Here is a 21,922-nt window from a genome sequence, read left to right as displayed (position 1 = left end):
AAACAGATCTGTGAGAACCAGGAGAGCCCGGGGGAGCGAACCCCCCTCGCAAACTTGGTTACACACGAGTGAAACAAATGTGTCCTTGGAAAAGCCCCCCTTGCTGACACATTGTCCCCTTACTACCCAGGTGAAAACAGCTGCCATACCACAGACAGTTAAGCCTCACTCCAAAAGGGCATGCATGTTTGGCCACCATACCATGTTTTCACTGTCTTTTTTCTCTTCTTTTTAATTTTTAATCCTTTCGCAAACACCTTGGTGTGAACCACTGCCAGGTCAAATGCTACCCCTTGGCAACCAGGGGACCCTGAGGAGTGAACCTCCTCTCTCCACACCTACCGGAAGCCACTGGAGGAGAAAGACCTCACTGAGCTCTCTGCGCCTTTCAGGCAGGGAGGGCAGGGCATGGCCGAAGGCAGAGCCACCAATAAAAGCCTCCCCGGTGGACTTCTGCCCGCTCCCCGTGGAGCGTGACTGCTGCTCATTGGCACCTCCCTACCGCTATCCAGCTCCTCCACCCAACACTCGCTGTGCTCCTCAGCATCCGACGCTGGACACAGATTAACCACAGCTCCCCACTCTCTGGCGGCGGCCCCACGCCAGGACTCCCTCCACGCTCCCTGCCTCCCCCTTCAGCTGCGGCCGGCAGCCGCCCAGGAGTGCTCTGGCTCCACTCTGGGCCATTTCACAACACGGGGCTTCGGCCAGACGGGCAGCAGCTTCCCTCCAGCCTGCCGCAACGACGGCAACAGCTCTGCTGAGACCACATGGCCACTTCTGGAAAAGTAAGGACAACACATTTCCCATCTTCCTTTCCAAGGTGTCCTGCTCTTGGGGAAATATTCTGTAAATGGCTCAGCCTGTGCACCTCTACTGCACACCCTCTTTCCTCTGACGTTACTCCTGTAACCCATCCGAACCCCTTTGACTTACGTGAGCTTCTGCTTTCATACAACTGCACGTGTCGGTAGCTGCGTTAGGTAGTCCATTCCTCTCCTGTTCTGCCCAGCAGCTCAGGAATGAAAATACTGAATCGTACCACTCTGAAAAACACCCTCCTGCTCAACCCCGCTCTGCACTCCTGCTTTGGCAGGGAAACACAGCTCTTCAGAGGTGCGCTCTTGCCTTGCATTCAACCTTTTCCTTGGCAAAACCCCTTTCAAGCTGCAAGCTGAATTTTGCTGACATCAAACCAGCTCTGGGGTGATCAGCTCGGGGTTTGAGAGATGCCACACACAAATCATCCCTTTGGCAAGGGAAAAAATTATCCAGTTAAGGATGGGGACCGTTCCTTAACCCCTCTTAGGTACCTTCAGCCCAGTATCTTACAAGACTGACAGCAAAGCTCATAACAGGCATTTCCACTGGTACTAAAAGTGCTGTCCTTCTGGCCTGAAGATACAGAAGTGCATGCGTTGCTGTCAAATCTGCCCAGTAAGCCAGAGTCTCTTTCCTTCAGGGATCTTCTCCATGTCACCCAGGAAAAGTCAGCTTGGAACTCACTTGGTACTCACGTGGCAAACAGGAGAAGGGCCAGAGCCGTCTTCACCTTCCCCTTAGCACAGACCAGCCAAAGGCCAGGCAGGGCATCAGCATGGAGTGCTGTTGGGAGGATACCCCCAGCAGGGCTGGCAGCCTCTCCTGTGCTGCAGCAGCTCGGCCCTGCTGCCCCGGGGTCGCCTCCAGAGCCCTCTCCCACAGACACAAGGCAGGTGGGTTTTTCCAGGTCCACGGTCTCAGGGAAAACACAAGCCTGACCTCCTGTGGACTGGTCACTTCATCTTTGCATTTCACGCTTCACACTATGCCAGTGTTTACTGAACATCACTTGGCTTCGCGTGCAGCTAAGCACTCCCATATTTCTGCTCTCCCACCACATCCCACCCACCCACCCAGCAAGTCCCCCAGGAAACAGCACAGGACAGTTGTGTAGCTCCAGCAGCGCGTGCTCCAGTGTGCAGAGACACGCGCTGTGCAGCTGTTTTAGGTGACTAAGACGACCGTCCCCTGCCATGCGCCAAAGGCAAACATTCCCATGCAGCGTAATCCCCTTTGTTGCTTCCAGGTTATCAGATGCAGAGCTGCTGTCGCCTGGGCCGTGGGCAAACCGCTCTCTGTTGAGGAGGTGGAGGTTGCACCTCCTAAGGCAGGCGAAGTCCGTATCAAGGTAAAAACATGTTTCACTATTTTTTTTCTGCCTTGTGGGAATTGCTCTTCTTGTGGTTATACCTTGAATATACCTGTCAGGGATTTGTGTCCACTAATAGGCCCTAATTGTCCAGAGCAGCCCGGTGAGAATTAGTTCAAAAAACTGGGTTAAACAGAGGCCAGATCATTTCTAAAGCTCATCTGCTCTTTCCTCTCCAAACAGATTGTGGCCACAGGCATCTGTCGCACAGATGACCACATTTTGGAAGGCTGCTTTCCTAACGTGGATTTCCCAGTCATCCCAGGCCACGAAGGAGCTGGGATTGTGGAAAGCATTGGAGAAGGTGTGACCTCTGTGAAACCAGGTAAGACACACACACACACACACCCAGGAGTCAGCTCTCAAAGCGGATGAGACTGCCCAGAGCTCAGAAATTCCCCCCTGCTCCTGCATCAGTGGCTCAAAACCTGGGTGCACACTCATTGCACTGGACTGTCACACACACTTTCCTGGTCTATTCCCCATGCACATGAGCAGGGCTCTGAGCATCTCCTCCTGGCAGAGAAAGCAGAGGGTTCATGGTAGGATGCTGCCATCGGAAAGCTCAGCAGAGGTGCTCCATCAGGCAGCACCCTCAGGGCCTGCTGAGCGAGAGGCACCTAACAGGGATCTGCTTTGTTGCAGGAGACAAAGTCATCCCCCTTTGCCTTCCACAGTGTGGGGAATGCAGCTTCTGCCTGAATCCCGAATCCAACTACTGCCTGAAGTGCCAGTGAGTTTGTTTCTTCTTCCCCTACACTTGAATGCAGTCGGCCATGTGCCAACAAGTCTGACAACCCCATGGGTGCTTTACTTGATGAATAACAAATGCATGCACCTCCCAACAGTGTCTCTGAACCACAAAACCTGCTGCCTGACAAGACCAGCCGGTTCACTTGCAAAGGGAAGCAGATCCACCACTTCCTGTGGGCCAGCACCTTTGCAGAATACACCGTGATCCCGGAGTACGCTGTTGCCAAGATAGATGCTGCGGCACCTCTGGACAAAGTCTGCTTGCTTGGCTGTGGGTTTCCCACAGGCTATGGGGCTGCCATCAACACCGCCAAGGTTAGTATTCAGGCGTGTCAAGCACAAGCACCCCATGGCTGCCCTTGCACCCTCACCAACCCTGTGCAACATAAACCTCCTCCTCACACTAGAGACTCACAGGGCCCATGTTGTGCAGGTAAAACCAGGCTCCACCTGCGCCATCTTCGGCGTCGGAGGAGTTGGCCTCTCTGTTGTCATGGGCTGCAAGGTGGCTGGAGCTTCCCGCATCATTGCTGTTGATATCAACAAGGACAAGTTTGCCAAGGCGAAGGAGCTGGGAGCCACCGACTGCATCAGTCCTCGGGACTTCAAGAAGCCCATCCAGGAGGTGCTCACTGAGATGACTGGCCACGGTGTGGACTACTCCTTTGAGGTTATTGGGCATGCGGATACCATGGTAGGTGGCATTTAGCACGTGTCCTCCCTCCCAGCTCATTCACAGGCTCCCATCAGGGCAAAATTCACCCCAGCAGGCAGTTCTTTGCCTGCTGCCTGCACTGCCCAGAAAGGCATCTTTGCCCAGAAAGGCAGTCTGTTGGCTTTGGGAGAAAATGATGTACGGGTCTCAGGAGAGGCACTGACCTCTCCGTGTCTGCTGCACAAAGGAGTATGTGTTTTCAGATTACCAGGGAGGGGCAGACGACTGCACAGAAAGAATGCTTTTCTGACAAACTCATCAGTGCATTCTCTAATTCACCTGCCTGTCCCATCAGACTGCTGCCCTGGCCTCCTGCAATATGAACACTGGCGTCTGTGTGATGGTTGGGGTACCAGCTTCTGGTTCAGTGATTTCCATCGATCCTATGCTTCTGCTGTCTGGGCGTACATGGAAGGGGACTCTGCTCGGAGGTATGAAATTCAAGAAAACATTTTCGACATTTCCATCTTTTCCTTTCTTGGTAGTTCCCAAATTATAGAATCACAGAATGGTTTGGGTTGGAAGGGACCTTCAAAGATCATCTAATCAAACCCCTCTGCTGTGCACAGGGACATCTTGCACCAGAACAGGTTGCTCAAAGCCTCGTCCAACCTGACCTTGAACACTTCCAGTGATGGCACATCCACAACTTCTCTCTTCCAGTGTCTCACCACCCTCATCATAAAAAATTTCCTCCTTGTGTCCAATCCAAAGCTACCCTCTTTCAGTTTAAAAACATTGCCCCTTGTCCTGTCACTACAAGTCTTTGTAAAATGTCTCTCTCCATCTTTCTTATAAGCCCCCCTTTAAGCATTGAAAGCCCACAATAAGGTCTCCCCAGAGCCTACTCTTCTCCAGGCTGAACAACCCCAGCTCTCTCAGCCTTTCTTCACAGGAGAGGTGTTCCAGCCCTTTGACCATTTTTATGGCCCTCCTCCAGACCCACTCTAAGAGGTCCATGTCTTTCTTGTGTTGGGGGCCCCAGAGCTGGACACAGCGCCCCAAGTGGGGTCTCACAAGAGTGGAGTAGAAGGGAGGAATGACCTCCTTCGACCTGCTGGCCATGCTTCTTTTTATGCAGCCTAGGACATGATTGGCTTTCAGGGCTGCAAGTGCACATTTCCTGCTCACTTCCAATTTTTAACCCACCAGTATCCCCAAGTCCTTCTCTGCAGGGCTGCTCTTAATCCATTCATCCTCCACTCTTTACTGATACTGGGGATTGCCCCAACCCAGGTGCAGGACCTTGCAGTTGGCCTTGTTGAACTTCATGAGGTTCCCATGGGCCCACTCCTCAAGCCTGCCAATGTCCCTCTGGATGCATCCCTTCCCTCAGTTACACTGCTCAGCTTGGTGTCATCTGCAAACTTGCTGAGGGTGCACTCAATCCCACTGTGTATGTCACTGATGAAGTTATTAAATAGTATTTGTCCCAGTATGGACCCCTGAGGAACACCACTCCTTACTGGTTTCCACTTGGACATTGAGTCTTTGGATGGGGCCATCCAGCCAATTCCTTATCCATCTAAGAGTCCACCCGTCAAACCTCTACCTCTCCAAATTAGTGGCAAGAATGTTGTGGGGGACCGTATCAGAGGCCTTACAGAAGTCAGGGAGATGACATCTATAGCTCTTCCCTTGTCCACTGATGCAGTTGCTCCATCATAGAAGGCCGCTAGGTTACTCAGGCATGATTTGCCCTTGGTGAGGCATGTCACCTCCCTGTCTTCCATGTTTTGATATCTGTTCCCGGAGGACCTCTTCCGTGATCTTACCAGGCACGGAGGTGAGGCTGACCTGTCAGTAGTTGCCAGGGTCCTTCTTTCACCCTTTTTAAAAATGGGTGTGACGTTTCCTTTTCTCCAGTCACTGGGGGCTTCGCCTAACTCCCACAACTTTTTAAATGTGATGGAGAATGGCATGACAACTACATCAGCCAATTCCCTCAGGACTGTGGGATGCATCTCATTGGGTCCCATGGACTTATGTATGTTCAGGTTCCTGAGGTGGTCTTGAACCTGATCACTTCTGATGAGAGGGACTTCATTCCCACAGACCCTGCCTTGAGGTTCAGGGACTTGAGAGATGTGGGAAGAGAGATTACCAGTGAAAACTGAGGCAAAAAAATTGTTGAGTACCTCAGCCTTCTCCATGTCGGTTGTCATTAGTGTGTCTGTGGAACAGGTACCCTTCAGCGCGTATGAATAACTCCCTTGAAAATGAGTTTTCCCATCTGAGCAATGTCCTCAGCTGTAGGACAAAAGATACTTTTCCTCATAGTCGTTATTCACTAACCTCTTAGTCACCAAGAATATGTCAAGCTTGGCAATGTCCCAGAAATCCTCTTTGAGAGGGCTTCCCAGAAAAAAAACCCCACTACTAAACAGGAGCACTGCATTTCCACTGTATAGATAGGCATGAAACATTCTAATAAACCTGTAACTATTTCATACAGTTCAACACACACAACTGTCTACGCTAACTGGGGACTAAAACAAGGACAAAAACACTCTCCTCCCAGGGAGAGGAAAATTCCTCACAAGATAAAGGCACCAGTACTGGTCGTTCAGTCCTGACCCTACAGTATGTGTAGGAAGATCATAAATGTCTCACAAAAGCAATTCCTTGTTGCCCCACTAACACCTTCCTGTTGCACCTTGCTCTCTCCTTCCACTACAGGACTATTCTTCCCTCTCGCACTCTCTTGCTTTCTCCCATCCCCGCCCCTCTGTCACACATATACCTGCTACCTGGCCTTTCAGGGGTGGCCACTCTCATACACACTCATCTGAACCCCCAGCAACTGATCTCAGCTTGCATTTCACTGCAATGTAAGTCCTTCTGTCTTATGCCAGAGGAGGGGCTGGTGCACCTCAGGGATCTTCTCACTCCCTCCAGCTATACTCCCAGCTGAAAGAAGGGACCCTCTCACATTTTTAGCCTCATGCTATTAATTTTCACAGAATCACAGAATCGTATAGGTTGGAAAAGACCTTTAAGATCATCGAGTCCAACCGTAAACCTAACACTACCAAGACCACCACTACACCATGTCCCTAAGCACCTCATCCAAACGTCTTTTAAATACCGCCAGGGATGGCAACTCAGCCACTTCCCTGGGCAGCCTGTTCCAATGCTTGATAACCCTTTCAGTGAAGTAAAATTTCCTAATATCCAGTCTAAACCTTCCCTAGCGCAACTTGAGGCCATTTCCTCTTGTCCTATCACTTGTTACCTGGGAGAAGAGACCAACCCCCACCTCTCTACAACCTCCTTTCAGGTAGTTTTTGATGCATTCCAAGAAGTTTTCAGGTAGTTTTTGATGCATTCCAATTTTGATGCATTCCAAGAAGTAGCTACCGTGCTTTACAAGGGCACAGCCTCAAGTATGTTTTACAGGTCAGCATGGCCTGGTAGAGGGGACAAGCCCTTTGTTGGCTCTGATATTCTGCTCAGAGGAGAGCTGCTACACTGTTGGCACCAGCAAACTCTACAAACATTACCTAACAAAATAGCATTTCTCTGATTATTCACTGCAGGTGCTTTCTCCCATTCCTAGGTTGGAAGATGAGAGATTCTATCCCCAAATTAGTTTCCAGCTATTTGGAGAAGAAATTCAACTCAGACTTGCTGATCACGCACACACTGCCGATTGCTAAAGTGAACGAGGGATTTGAGTTGTTACGTGCAGGGAAAAGGTGAGACCCTGACTAGCAGGAGTGAGGTACAGCAAACACCACCTCCACCTAAAATTCAAACAGCCCAAACACTCTGGCAGGCAGAGCATGCAATATTACCTTCTCAAAAAGCATCTGAGCCTTCTGAGGAAGCAGGGCCCAGAGCCATGTGTCGGGAGGATCTACCATAATCCAGAAGGAAGAGCCCGCACTCAGCACAGGGAACCCTCCTGCTCATGGTTCAGCTCAGCAGAGATCCCATGGTCCCCGCACTGCACTGAAGCCAGCACAGACCCTCAGACACCATAGCTCAGGGCACTGTTTGAAAGCACAGAACAGGCAAAGGAGAATGAGGAGTAAGGGGCATCCTTGGTGACAACAGCATAAAAGCCAAAGGAAGGAAGAATGTGTCTTACAGTGGCAGCACAAGAGCTTTGGGGAGGAACAAGGTGCCTTAGCTCCTGAGGGGTTCCCTTCAGCAGGGTTTTGAAGGCTGCCCTGTTGCTGCACATCTCATGCAGCTGAGTTAGGAAGAGACTGAATGAGAAAGGCAGCGGCCAGTCCTCAGGCACACCTGCCTGCCCCGCTGCCTGCTCCTGAACACCCGCAGCCACAGCACCTGTAACTCCTCCCTTCCTTTCCACTTTTCAGTATTCGCAGCATCCTGCTCTTTTGAAGGACACAGCCATGGCAGGCCAAGCGGAGGGACCAGAGCAGGAGACCACCTCCCTTCTTGCCCAGCACCTCACTTTGTGGGGTGCAAGGAGACAAGAACAAGGAACTCGCCAGTGCTGGTGCCGCTGCCAGTGCTCCCGTGCCCGGCCAAGACCCAGAAGGACACCTCTCCTGAGAAAACACTTTTACCAATAAAGGGCTTCGGTCAAACTCGTCCCATGCAGTACACTCAATCAACAGGGGTCCCACGGGGCAGGAGGAGCTCCTCCTCATACTGCAGGCCCCCCTTCCTCATCCATCACACCCCTTGTCTCAGCAGCAAACAACTGCCTTTGCCCCCTCCACTGCTGCTGCTGCTTCCCACCTTCACCCACCTTACAGACTTATGCCCACGCGTCTCTGCCCCCATCTCAGCTGGGTGAATGCTGCAACCTCAACCAAAGTACAGCAGGGAAAACACAGCTGCTGCTGCTGCTGTTCTCTGGTCTCCCTCGCAGGACCAAAATGTGTTTTGCTACATGAGGTTATCCTCAGGTAAAACCTGTTACTCCAGCCCCTTTCATTTAAACATGAGGTTTTCTTATCACAGTACTTTGTCCTATTCTCTACTAATTTTCCCTTCTTCAGTTCATATTTGTCCTCTTTAGATCCTCTGGCCTCCTCAGCTCAGTCTGGTGGCTTCTTTCCTGATCTAGTTTTTTTCTTGATAACAACCTCAGAGAAATTTACAGATTGGAACCAGGAAGAGAAATTACAAGTGCATTTATTCCCACGATATGTAAAAGTGAGTGCTAGCGGTACTATGCCTAGACTTTCAGAAAGTAAAAAGCAAAATTCCTCCTTACATGGCAGGAGTGCAATTCTATAGGAGCTACCAGGATCACAACCGGTCTGGCAACCAAATTTGTTCTGTGGACAAAAAGGAAATGCAAGAATGTGATCCTTATGGGTCCCTTCCAACTTGAGATATTCTCGGATTCTATGATAGCATGGACGCAAAGTTAGCAATTGCTGTGAGATTCCTGTTCTCTATTTTTAACACTTTTTTTTCCCCTCAGCCATTCTCCCTCACTAGGGTGAATAGAATCAATTGTACGTGTTTAATAGACCTTTATCGATATTTTTGTTATATCTCTTCAATGCATAATATTTCAGGGTGAATCTAACTCTCACATTCCTTACCTCATTTGCCTCCTCCCCCTTCCACTTTGTATGAGGTATACAATATTTTTGTCCTAATGGAAATTAAAGCAACAGGGCACCTTAAAGAATAGTGAATTATCAATCTTTCTAACAAATGCAAAGCCATACCTGCTAGGACATGATCTACTTTGTTCTTCATAGTAGAAATACAAAGATTGTCTCTGAAACTGGTGCCCAGTTACATTGAAGACAAAAAATTAATGCTGAGGCATTAAAAAGGCATTAATATCTGCTTTTGTCTTTTAATTAAAAATTATTGAAGGGTTTGAACTACTGCAGGCAGGGGAAAAGATAAGATTTGTACTTAGCCCTTGTAAGTGCATTTCAGTCTATTCCACAAAGTGATTTCTGTCAAATATTATTCCATTTTTCCACCACTTTGATACAGACAGGAAACGAACATAATACACAAAGGGGGCCAGAACACTGACTACCACGATGAAGACAAAGACCTTGAGGCCTGTGCCTATCTGTACATACACCTGACCTAACAGATCAGTTATTAAAACTTGCCTGATACGCAAACACATATAGCAAGTCAGGATATGAAAAACTGTTGAATGCAGATACACAGTATCTGTCATTAAAGAGTTAATCATTAAATCCATGCCTACTGACATACAAGTTTGATTTTATTTTCCCTCTATTAAGTGGATAAGAAAAAAAACATCCTCCTTTTTTTAAGGTATACACAAAGCTGCACAGCAACAGCATCTCAGTATCAACTCCCCCCCACATTCACATACATTTCAAATGTTTTGCAGAGATGCCAGCTACCCATAGCACTTCACAACTGCAAGCAGGACAGTCAGCAATTCTGAAATCTATGCTGTCTTCACATCAATGTTGGATTTGCAAGTTTGATGGAGGAGAACATCACATGGATGTTTTAAGGAAAAACAATATTACACATTTGAAGGACCTTTTTACAACCCTTTTGTAGGCTATAAGCTCAACAGCAAAGACTGGACATGTCCTAAGAGGCATGAAATACCAGTACATGTAGCACTGTTCACATTTATGTCCTTACGTGTGAGATGAAAACATAAGCCATATGTATGGAATGCTATCTAGGAAGCAGTTGAATGATTTCATTACGTGTCACAGTATTTTTAAAATTCATTGTTTTAAACTTCAAACACTAGCAACCATATGGGATATCAGCCATACAGCATTTGTCCTCTGGAATTGCTCTCCAACTCTTGCACAATGTAGAAAATTGAATGGTAATCAAAACCAACTAAAATAAGGCTCAAAAGCTGTGTAAAGTGGGTCTGTCTGAACAGCTTAAAGAATATTTTTGTTTCCAGCTAAGCACTTAAACATCAGTCCACTTTCAAAGTGGAGTGAAGATTGCAAAGCACATGAAAGCAACTAATCCTGGAGAAGAACCACATCTTTGCTCCACCAAATCTGGTGAGTGAACTGACAGGATAACAGGCATGAATGACATTTGAATCACCTGTAGAGCTGGGTGTCCTAAGCATGAGTCTAGAGAGCAATGCCTTCCTGATTCATGAATGCTGCATTTTTTTCTGATCAGGGCTAATCTTTTTTGCATCCTAAGGTTAACAGATGTCTTTGCATTTTAAAAAATATTAATATTAGTATATCTATCATTTTGTTCAACAGCTAAAGAGTTGAGTTCTACTTACTACAGCACTCTAAATGGTTCCTGATGCAAGAAGGGTTTTTATGTCATTATTGGTAGTCTTCTAGAAAATCATCCCATTCTTTAAGTATATAAAAATGTCCTGTCAGCCACACAGAAGGAGGATTACCTTCTAGTGGACAGGCCTTTTCTAGTCTATCATTTCCGTCTAGACTAGAGCTGTTGGGATCATGAAGGTCCTCAAGGCTGAATTAGGCATGTGGAAACTTACTTTCATTACAGACCACACGAATTTTTAAACAGCAGGCCCAGGAATGGGAGAGGGACTGCCAGAAGGATGAACTGGCTTTCAGTGCTGGGCTAAGCAGTTAAAGGATGAAGAAAAAGGGAAGCATGGAGCAGAGAGGTAGGGAGAGAACACAGGTCTAAAGAGAGGAAGGATACAACACCTGAGCAAAGATTTTTATTTTAAGTTGAAAAGAGCTCTCATTGCTTTTTCTAAGAACACACAACATTTCAAAGCTATAATCAATATATGGCATTTGACATGCTGCGATCAACTTCACACATGTGACTTGGAAAAACTGATTCTCTTTACTGGCATTTAACCATATCATCTCTATTTTCAACCTCTTTGTCCATCACCCTTCTGTTCCTTTTATCAGTCTCTCCTTGGCAGCAGCTTAAAGTTGAGTATGTGATAAGTCTAGTGATTCTTGCTGGTTGCCAAATTACACATAACAACCATGTGCATTCAATATTCTAACGTGTGGCATTTCTTTCCAGAGTAGCAATGGGAAGGACACATTGCTCTTTAGAGTGGTTTCCATTATTTAGCTTATCTGTTTCAACTACAGTTCTATTTTAATCGATTCTACTGCTCAGTTTCTTTGAAATAACAAAAAAGACCATGTCTTCTAGAATATAAATGCAGACTCAGCAGTCTAAAGCTACCATCAATAAAACACCTGTAGATTTATGCAAGATATATTTTAACCCAGATAAATATTTACTACTCTGTCCTAGCAAACAGTTTATATGGGCAACGAGCCCATGTATGAGATTGCAAAAATCAAAAGGAAACAAATAGGTTTGCTCCATAACATATACATGAAGCTTCGGAGTATCAAACATTGTTCTCATACTGTTAGAGGTGAATGTAGAGAGCACCCAGCTCTGAACAGACCATCACTTACACTATTTTCGGTTTCTGTTTGAGTATTTGTGACTCTGTACTGTTTTCTTATACTTGAGAGATGACAATCACACACCATTTCTCATCGTGTCCCCTTTCCAGGTCTTTCACATTGTAGAAGTAACACAAACACAAACGTCAATCAATCTTTGCTTCTAGAACTATGTAAACTAGCACTATGTAAATGTAGTATATTATCTGAATAATCCTTTGGCATCTATTTTAAGTCAAATACGCTGAGCTCTGACTTATACAAATGTTATGATAGCCACGCAGCAGGGGATATCAATATTTTAAATACAACCTAGTTCCCATAAAAATGCAGTACATCATAAGATGGTTGTCATTTACACCACCACTTTAGAGAAACTGATGGTGATGTGCACTTCTAGCAATATCATTTACATCAATGAAATGGTAAGCAAATAAATCTCTTATGATGCTGATCAAATGTGTGGTTTTTTAACATCCTACATGTTTTTTAAAAACCACAATCCGCTGTGCATAAAATAACAAAACAAGACTATTAAAGTAATGAACTCATCTCAAAACAAGAGCTCAGATGGTTCTTGAGAGACCATGTAGATTAGCTTTTTTCCCCAGTGCAAGATCAACTCTCTGTATCATTCCTGAGAGATAACTTGTGCTCAAAGGCCTCCAGTGATGATCTATTCCATTACCTTTTCAAACTGTATCATACTGTCAAAGTTAATCTTCTCAGAGAGACTAAATCTCCTGCTCAACCTTATAGCTACTTTTTATGTTTCTGAAGACTGTTACTATGTCTACGCTCACCCTTCCCACTGTGAAGCATTACTTCTCCTCTTTTCAACTGTATTCTTGTTTCCACAGCCACTATGATGTTCGCCTTTCCTCTACCCCCAAATAGCAGGGTATCACTAACTCACGTTCACTTTGTCATCCACTATCCTCTGCAGACATTTTTTTTCTGCAGGACTGCTTTTGACTTGTCACTTGCCATCCTACGCTGATCACTACACTCAATCGCATCCCAGGTCTTTAAAAGCATTCCCCCAAACTGTCAGGATCATTTTCCAATCCTTTCTTTCAGTGTCCTTGTAACCCTCCTGCTATCTGCACATTTAATGAGTATACTCTACTCCACCATTAAAATCATGTAGTAGAGCTGACTCTACTATGGATTGTGCCCAACAATTGTGCCCAATTTAGGGAGAGGAAAACATGAAATACATTTCATAATAGGATGTTGATCTATTTTTTTGTTTTAGCCAATATACTGTGGACTGAATTTCTCAAATTTGCCTAGTAAAATACAAAAGGAGAAATACTTTTTCCACTATCCTATTTACACCCCAAACAGAAAGATTGTACCATGCTATGTCCCCTTGTGGAATATACTCAAATTTATTTTTTTAAATAGTTCCACTAAAATACTGTCTGGAAATATAAGATCAATGACATTTGCTAGCATAAACTTATACTTTGCTGCAATCCCAAAGTCCCTCAGCAAAAAAACCCAGATGTCACTGAAGCAGCATCAACTTCAGCAGCCAGAGAAAACTTAGCCATTGTATCTCACTCAGTACTTTTTTGATCCAGTGAGCCTCTCTCCAGTGTTTAATTTCCAGTTCACTGGATTAGTGATAAGTGGCAAAAGATTCAATATAGATTGGACAGTGGAGCACTCAAACAGTGTTTCTCCAGAAAGACTTCTGTCATGGCTCCCATAGGGACCGTCAGGAGCCTGCAGTTACGGGTGAGACTAGGAAAAAGAAAACCTCATTGCAGACAACACCCATCACATTGGGTGCCTGTTCTGCAGTAACACTGCAAGTTGTCAGTCTCTTCTCAGAGAATCTGTTGCTCAGCCACAACTTATTGACTGGAGTACTGCAGATTGCTCAACCATAGTTTGGTGTTCTGGAGATCATCCACCAATCTTGTTAATGAATTTCCAATCTCTTTAGCACAGTCAAGGATTTTAAAACTACTGCTCCCTATGCATAATATTCTTCCCTGAAACTGGAGGGTGATATGAGAGAGCAAAAGTAATACCTCTGCCCACTGCAGAAAGGAAACAGATTCCTTCCGTGAAAAAAGTCAGGGCATCTGAATTTCTCTGTGCACATGTAGAGATGAAATGATGATTTCCTCCTAGAGGCTTGGGAATCTTAGATCAAATAATCAGCTTGCTAATTTTTGTCATGCTTTATAAACCAACAGTCTATTAAAGAAAAGAAGAAAAAAAAGATCTTTTTAAATTGGCAAATTATTTACCGTAACTACATTGACTCTGAGCAGCCAGTAGGGACTTTGGTGAAGTTGCAGCATGGATATATTTTTTTTAATATATATATGTATGTATACTACATATATATCGTGTATATCTATGTTTAAGTTTGTGGAAAGCATGTCTTGATTTTGCACCATCATACACTGTGATGGAAACATTGGCTGGAACAATTTAGTTACTTCATTGTCAGATTTGGAAACATGCATGGCTATGAGTATACTGTGCACAGAGCCAGAACGTAAATTGTTTATATCCGTGTGCATGTGTAGAAAACACCCTTCCACAGCAAAATCACATGCCAGAAGCAGTATCTGGTTGAGAAAACTTAATGGAGTTTATCCTCCAACTCTTTTGGTGTTGACACCCCTCCCATGCCTCATAGTTAGCACCGCTGCCTGACCCTGTCTTTTCTTTCCTAATATGAACTTCTCTAGCACCTCTATCCCCCATTCCTCCTGCTCTGCTTTTAGAGCCAGGGACTGCTCACAACATCAGACTCAAGACGTCCTCAAAACTCTGCCTCAAGCATCTCTGTTTGTGAAAGCTCCTAGTTCTCATAAATTCATTTCAGAGTCTCCTACAGGAGACGAAAAGCCTGCTTGGGGCATCCAACTCATAAGCAAGAAGTCAATAATTACAAGTGTACACAGTATCTCTGTTTCACAGAAATTATTTATAGAACAGTATCACAGAAACAGCCACCTCATCTGTTTTACAATGGAAATCCTTGGAACTGCCCGCTACAATGAGTACAGCTTTCAATATCATTGTTTACATTTTATTTGTATATAACACATTTTTCCCCTGCAGAACAGGCAGCAGAATCCCTTTGCCATGCCTATTATGAAATACACAAGTTGGCAAGCCTGGCTGGAAACACAGTTTTCATGCTCCAAGTGAACTGGAAGAAAAACATCTCCCAGAGACAGAAAAAATTCCCTTGTTTACCCAGCACCATTACCAGGCAGCACTAACAACAATGTCAGTATGGAAACTGAAGCAAATTATATCCAACTTACGTATACTGTGCATGGATGACTCATGTTGTAGCTCCTGACAGGACTGCAGATACGGCTCTAACCATATCACGTTCAGACGGACCCTTCTGTGTTTCAGTTTGTGCCCATTGCCTCTGGTCCTGTCACGGGGCACCACTGGCTCTGTCCTCTTTGCACCCTCCCTTCAGGTATTTGTACACATGGATGAGATTCCCTGAGCCTTCTCTTCTCTGTGCTGAACAGTCCCATCTCTCTCAGCCTTTCCTCATGGGAGAGATGCTCCAGGCTGCTAATCATCTTTGTGGTCCTTTGCTGGACTCTCTTCAGTATGTCCATGTCCCTGTTTTACTGGAGAGCCCAGAACTGGACCCAGCACTCCAGGTGTGGCCTCACCAGTGCTGAGTAGAGGGCAAGGATGCCTTCCCTCGACGTCTGGCAATACTTCTGCTAATGCAGCCCAGGACACCGTTAGCCTTCTTTGTCGCAAGGGCACATTGCTGGCTCATGCTTGACTTGGTGTCCGCCAGGACCCCAGGTCTTTTTCTACAAAGATGCTTTCCAGTTGGGTGGCCCCCAGCATGTACTGGTGCATAGGGTTCTTCCTCCCCAGGTGCAGGACTTGGCACTTCCTCTTGTTGAACCCAATGAGACAAAGGACAGCATGTCTTTTCAAACCTAAGAAATAGCAATTTCCCTTTAGCTCTCATTTAGAGACTTTGGCATCCAGTATTTGAAGTGAATCCAAGGGAAATAAAGAGAAACTCACACTGCAAGTACCTTTTTCAATTACTCTGGAAAAACTATGAACCACAACGCTTTACTGAAGCATTATTCTTTTCCTATAATGCCAGATTCTAGTCTTAGCCATACAGTTAGTCTGGTGTGAGATCAGACTTTGGTCCATAGTCATTGGTATCAAAACATCTTCTTCCACAGTTTTAGTGAAACGTGAAGGTGCATATTGTAGAAATTAACCAGTTACAGCTAATGCGATAAATACACAGAATACAGAAATTACACAAAGCAGCTCACTTAGCTAGGTTAGTTATTACATAAAGCAGGCAAACCACAGAAATATTTCAATAATTTATCTCTTGCACAGACATGTTAGCTTGTGTTTTCAGTTGAGACTAAATATCGTGATGAACAACAAGTAAAGAAATTCTGGATAACCATGTTCAAGGACAATGAATTCAAACTGGAAGAGATGCAAAGGCATGCTACTGGCAGGGCCAAAGGAAAGAAAGCCACAGTGATAAAAGAAACTATCAGCGTGTGGCTTACCCAAGTCTAACAAAAGGGAGGGTAAAAGGATATGGCTACCTTCCAAAAATAAATTAAGGGTATAAACACTAAACAAGGGAAAAACTTTTTGCAGTAACTGGCATTGTTTGCACAGGAACAAGTGGGGGAAAGTAGCCTAGAAATTAAAAGTAGACTAATCAGATCAAACTATTGTAAATAATCTTAATGGCAGTAAACCCCCCTATTTTTAATACGGAACATGACACGTTTATGATGAAGTGCTACATGATACAGTTCCTACAGCAGCAAAGGAATAGACTCAGATTTATTGCAACTGCATCTTACATTCAAATAGAGCCTTTCATATAAGAAATCTATCCAGCCCCTCAGGCACATCATTTGGTGCACAACACTCATACAGAGATTTGCTGCTGTTCTAGGCACTGCTCCGTTCATCCTATCCTGCCTAAACAGCTGTGCAGGATGACACATCTCTGGGGCACATGTGTCACAGTGAAGGTCTCTGCTGATTCCTGTGAGTTCAGAATGGAAATATACTAAGCACATACTTATTTCTCCTAATTTCCTTTCCTTCCTTCGGTATTTACTGTATGATCAAAGTTTTACGAAGCCTTAAGTAAAGAGAAGTCTAGCAACCATCTAGATAATTAGCAGAGCAGAAGCAACTTTCCTGTCAACAACCACTTAAGTTTTATACCTGTGAATAATCCCTTTGCATGAAGACTTTTAATGCAACTGGCTTTCTCCAGAGGTGCCAGTTGCTCTAACTGAGAGCACCCAGGCACCTTGCCATACAAGCAACACTTCATAAGGAACAGAATTAAAAAGAAAAGCATTAAGAGTAATTACTCACTGACTGACTTAATTAGATGTGACTGACTTACTAAGATACTCTCATCAAAATTTATATTTAAAAAGACACTTGTTACATGACCAATATCTAAGCCATTGATCTGGATTATGTTCTGCAGCAAACAAGTCAGATTGCAACATCTTGGTAATGTTTTTACTTGAATTGGATTTTCTGCTGCAACACTTAAGACTGCTTGGTTTGGATACTTGCTACTGATTGTTACAGACAGTAAAAAGTCCATTATAGTCCTAATCTGGATTGGATAGCTTAAAGAACAAGATGAGGCAGTGTCAACTAAATTCCTGATCAGATCAGCACATATTCTGATCAATTCTCACCATATGCCAGGAAAAAATAAAGTCTTTAAAGAAAACAATATCATGTGATGGTACAACATGGTCTTACAGCACAGATAAACATGGCAGAAATGTCAGGATGCTTTTATCTTCATACACAAGTTGCATGAAATATAAAAATGGTCACCAATTTCAGTAGGAAATCATATGCATTTGATACTTGCAGGTACAAAACCCCCTAGTTTCCTTATATAATTCCTCACAAGTATTAGGACCTGGGCTAATAAGTTTTTTTTCAGAATTCTCAATTTCATATTTTGACCTGTACCTTAGAGATACTCAGTTACCCTCATTTTTGTTTTACTTGGAGGTAACATTCCTTTTTCTCAGCGAAAGGGTCAACATTTCAAAGACGTGTCAGTAACAACATTACTAGTAGCTTTATGCCAGTACTAAACTGATAATATTACCGAAGTCATATTACCCAAAGTTTGCACAAACTGAGATGGGAGCCATAGTCTGGAACAAACACAGCACAAATTTGCTTTGAACATAATTAAACATTTGCAATAAAGGCTGGTTATCTCTTGAAAACATCCTTTGTAATAAACCTGCTGAGAGATTTTCTGCTCTATAGGGTTTAATAAATGCAGGAAGGGTCTTCCTTTGTTTCAATTTTGGCAAGAATTATAGGAATGTACTTATTTTTGTTTTGGCTTTCTTCACATCCTTTGGGCTTTGCATGCTAATGCAAGACAAAGAAAGTCTTCTGTTGTACATCAGAATATCTGTTTTAGTAAATAGATGTGTTTCAATAGAAATGCATATAATTTTTATCATCTTCTCTTTTTTATCACCAGAATAGTATTAACGGCATCTCTTGTCAGCCAGTATTTTGCTATTCAAATCTCTGTAGTTCCTTTTCTTGTTTTGAGCAAGAATTCATCCCCTTTAGCAACTAAGCAGTGAGGCGTGTATTTATGTACTTTATCCATGTATAGTTGGTGATAAGCAGAGGATAATGTCTTTTGGCTTTCACATGCAAAATTTATGTTTTCATTATGTTACATCTGTGTTTATTGACTGAACCAGTGCTAAAGCTCTTCTGTGGACTTAAGTAAGTTTCTTGAAGGCTTCCAAGGTATGTATGTCCTAAACATTAATTATTGAAGAAATAATGGAGATTTGTAAAAATCTTTAGATTATTAAAAAACCTGTGATAAAAGAGAGCTTGGTTACAATGGCATAGTCTGAATTTCTCAGGTGAAATCTTACAGAGAAACTCAGTTCAAATGGAGAAAACTGTAACTGGCACCTAACTTGCAGCAAAAATGGCCTTTTCTCTGTTCTGAACGAAATAAAACAATAATAATAATAATTTATCAGCAACACAATAGAACTTACTCACGTTACAGTGTTATACTAATGCCTCCAGTAGCAATTTTTAGAAATTTGGTTGATGTATTGTAATTTCTTTTGCATTTTTGAGGGATTTAGACTAAATGTTTTGTTTGGTACAGTACTGCCACAAACTATCACTGAGTTAAGTTCAGCTCCAAAACAGGACACACATGGAGTTTAGATACTTGCATTCAAAAGCAACATCCAAAAAACCCTTTTATTCCCTAATAGGCTGGGGCATCTAACTTCAGTATGCCCTGTTCCAGTTTTGATCTGACAGTTCCCAGGTTTGCACTTTCTCCAGAACTGCCCCAGTTTCACAGGTTCTTCCCCTGACTCTGACAAAGCATTTCTCTACCAATGCGATGTAACACAGTAGTCCTATATAGGAACTGCCAGTCCTTGTCCAAGACCAAGAGGACATCGTGCTAGGCACTCTGAATACTGAATAAAAACGTATCCCCTGCCCTACAGAATTTTACTGGGTCTGGCTGGGATGGAGTTAACTTTCTTCATAGCAGCCCATATGGTGCTGTGTTTTGCAGTTGTGACCAAAACAGTGTTGGTAAGACATCAATGTTTTATCTACTGCTGAGCAGTGCTTGCGCAGTGTCAAGGCTTCTCCATTTCTCACTCTGCTCCCTGCAGCAAGCGGGCTGGGGTGGGCAAATGGTTGGAAGGGAGTACTTCTGGGACAGCTGACCTGGATTGACCAGAGGGATACTCTGTGCCATTATAATGTCATGCTCAGCAATAAAAACCAGGAGGTAGTCTTTCCAAGGTAACTGTTGCTCAGAGACTGGCTAGGCATCAGTCTCCTCATGGGAGGTGGTAAGAGATTGCCTTTGCATCACTGGCTGGTTGGGTTTTTTTTCCCCCCTTAGATTTATTAACTATAAGCACACACGTTCATTAATTGGGTAAGCTTGCTCTTGCAGTTCACAGACATTGAAAACTTAGAATCCGTTACAGCTTTGTGTAAATAACCTTTGAGGATATTATTAAGGCTGTTCCTGGTAAAGGAACATATGTAAAGGGACCCAAGATAGTATATAATACCCAGTGACTTACGGATACTAGACTGCACATTCCACGTAGATCACTACCAAATACATTGTTTATTTAAATATTCTGTCAGCAATGTGTAGGGGGATGCAGTGTAAGTAGCCTTCATTTTAAATTACTTTAAGATCTTACCATAATTCATTCCAAAAGTGATTTATTTTTTTATCCCAGGAACCTCAGAAACTAAACTTACAACTCAGAAAATCTGCAAATTTTCTACTAGAAAATAAGAGTAACAAAATGACACATGCTTCAAGAATCTAAATCTAATTCTAAATAATCTTTTGTATCCAGGAGAAAGAAACACAGAAAAACAATTTGGAAAGATACAAAAGAAAAAGTAGGCGTAAAAAAGGATATGTATTCTATTTAAAATGTAGATTCTTTCATGACAGTGTTTCAGCAGTTAGTATACTTGGTAGAGGCTTGAAATTTCTGGAAGTGATTATCAGAACAAGGTCATTATAAGGGTCTCCCATTTGCCTCCCAGTTTCTCAAAACACTGGATACAAAAAGATGCGATAAAGCATTCAGACTTGCAGTTTATTAGGAGTGACCCTGAATACAACAACAAAGAACGTTTTTATTTTCAGAGTGTAACTGGATATGTAAGAGCATTTAATGTATTAAATATCCTCTTTCCAGAATATTACTAAAGTCACTTGGGTTGTCATCCTATCAAGCAAGAACAAAATGATGTGATACTTAAAAAAATATACAAAGTTTATAATTTAGTTGACTCCTTACAAATCAGCAATTTGTGGAGTAACACTTGACTGCTACCACAGCAATGAAGGTATCCTGACCAAACACTGCTTTTTAACTGAAATTCATAGCAAAGACAACCAAAAAATACCACCAGCACAGATCTGCCATTTAACTAGTAATAGTTCTGGTGCTTTTCTTCTGTTCAGCAGGTATCCCTCAAAACCAGTGGATTGTGGGGGCATGTTTTATACAGGATTCAGAGTATTCAGGTTATTAATATTACTGTATCAGCATATTAGTGCGCAGTATGGTGGGTATATTGAACCTGGACAGGTACAGAATACTCAGCAGGAATTAGGCACTTGAGAGATGTTATATATTCAATTAATTTCCTGTACTCATGAAACATTCATCAATCTGATTTAATAGTTTTTGTGAAATATGTATGTGGCTGATAAGGCAAGAAAAGCATCAGAAAAGAAAGTGTGACCACTGGCTTGAAGTAGGGAATCAGGCAGAAAATCAGGCAGGTGTCTAATCTTGGATCAAATTGTTTTTTCTTGTAACCTTATTTATTAATTAAATTTAGTTTGTTCTCTGCTAACAGAACTTGGTTTTATGGATTTTGTTGCAGGTTGGAAGAGTGTGGAGAGTGTACCAAAGCTGGTGTCTGACTATACAGCAAAGAAATTTTATTTGCATGCCTTGGTGTCATACACATTGCCATTTGACAAAAATCAATGACGCTTTTCACCTTATGATTGCAGGAAAGAGGTAAGTTACCAAGAAATCAAATCTACATTATACTGTTCATGAGGCATATTTTAATCATAGAAGCTGGATATTTTGTTGTCCTATCTTATAAGTCTATCATTTTGGATGCGTTTAAAAAGAAAAGAGAGAAAAAAAAAAAGATGCATCTTTGAATGGTCCAATAAAACCTCATTCCTGCCACTAATTCATTTTTAAAAAGGAAAATTAACGTGCAGTCAATGAGGCTATGTATTTCCACAGCGTTAGGTACCCAGTGCTGAGTCTT

At 43.4% G+C, this 21,922-nt stretch overlaps 1 protein-coding gene across 1 annotated transcript; it reads left to right on the top strand.

Moving 5' to 3' along the window:
• The first annotated feature begins 770 nt into the window (after positions 1-770).
• Positions 771-8,012, top strand: LOC140651803 (alcohol dehydrogenase 1). The gene is made up of 9 exons (XM_072861755.1): positions 771-788; positions 2,069-2,170; positions 2,375-2,516; positions 2,837-2,924; positions 3,040-3,259; positions 3,378-3,638; positions 3,955-4,090; positions 7,219-7,357; positions 7,988-8,012. Exons 1-9 carry the CDS (start codon positions 771-773, stop codon positions 8,010-8,012), a joined length of 1,131 nt encoding a protein of 376 aa, XP_072717856.1.
• Positions 8,013-21,922: the final 13,910 nt, after the last annotated feature.

This window comes from Ciconia boyciana, chromosome 5 (assembly GCF_034638445.1).
Source record: "Ciconia boyciana chromosome 5, ASM3463844v1, whole genome shotgun sequence".
In the NCBI taxonomy this organism is placed as follows: Eukaryota; Metazoa; Chordata; class Aves; order Ciconiiformes; family Ciconiidae; genus Ciconia; species Ciconia boyciana.
This window is presented reverse-complemented; position numbering and strand designations above follow the sequence as displayed.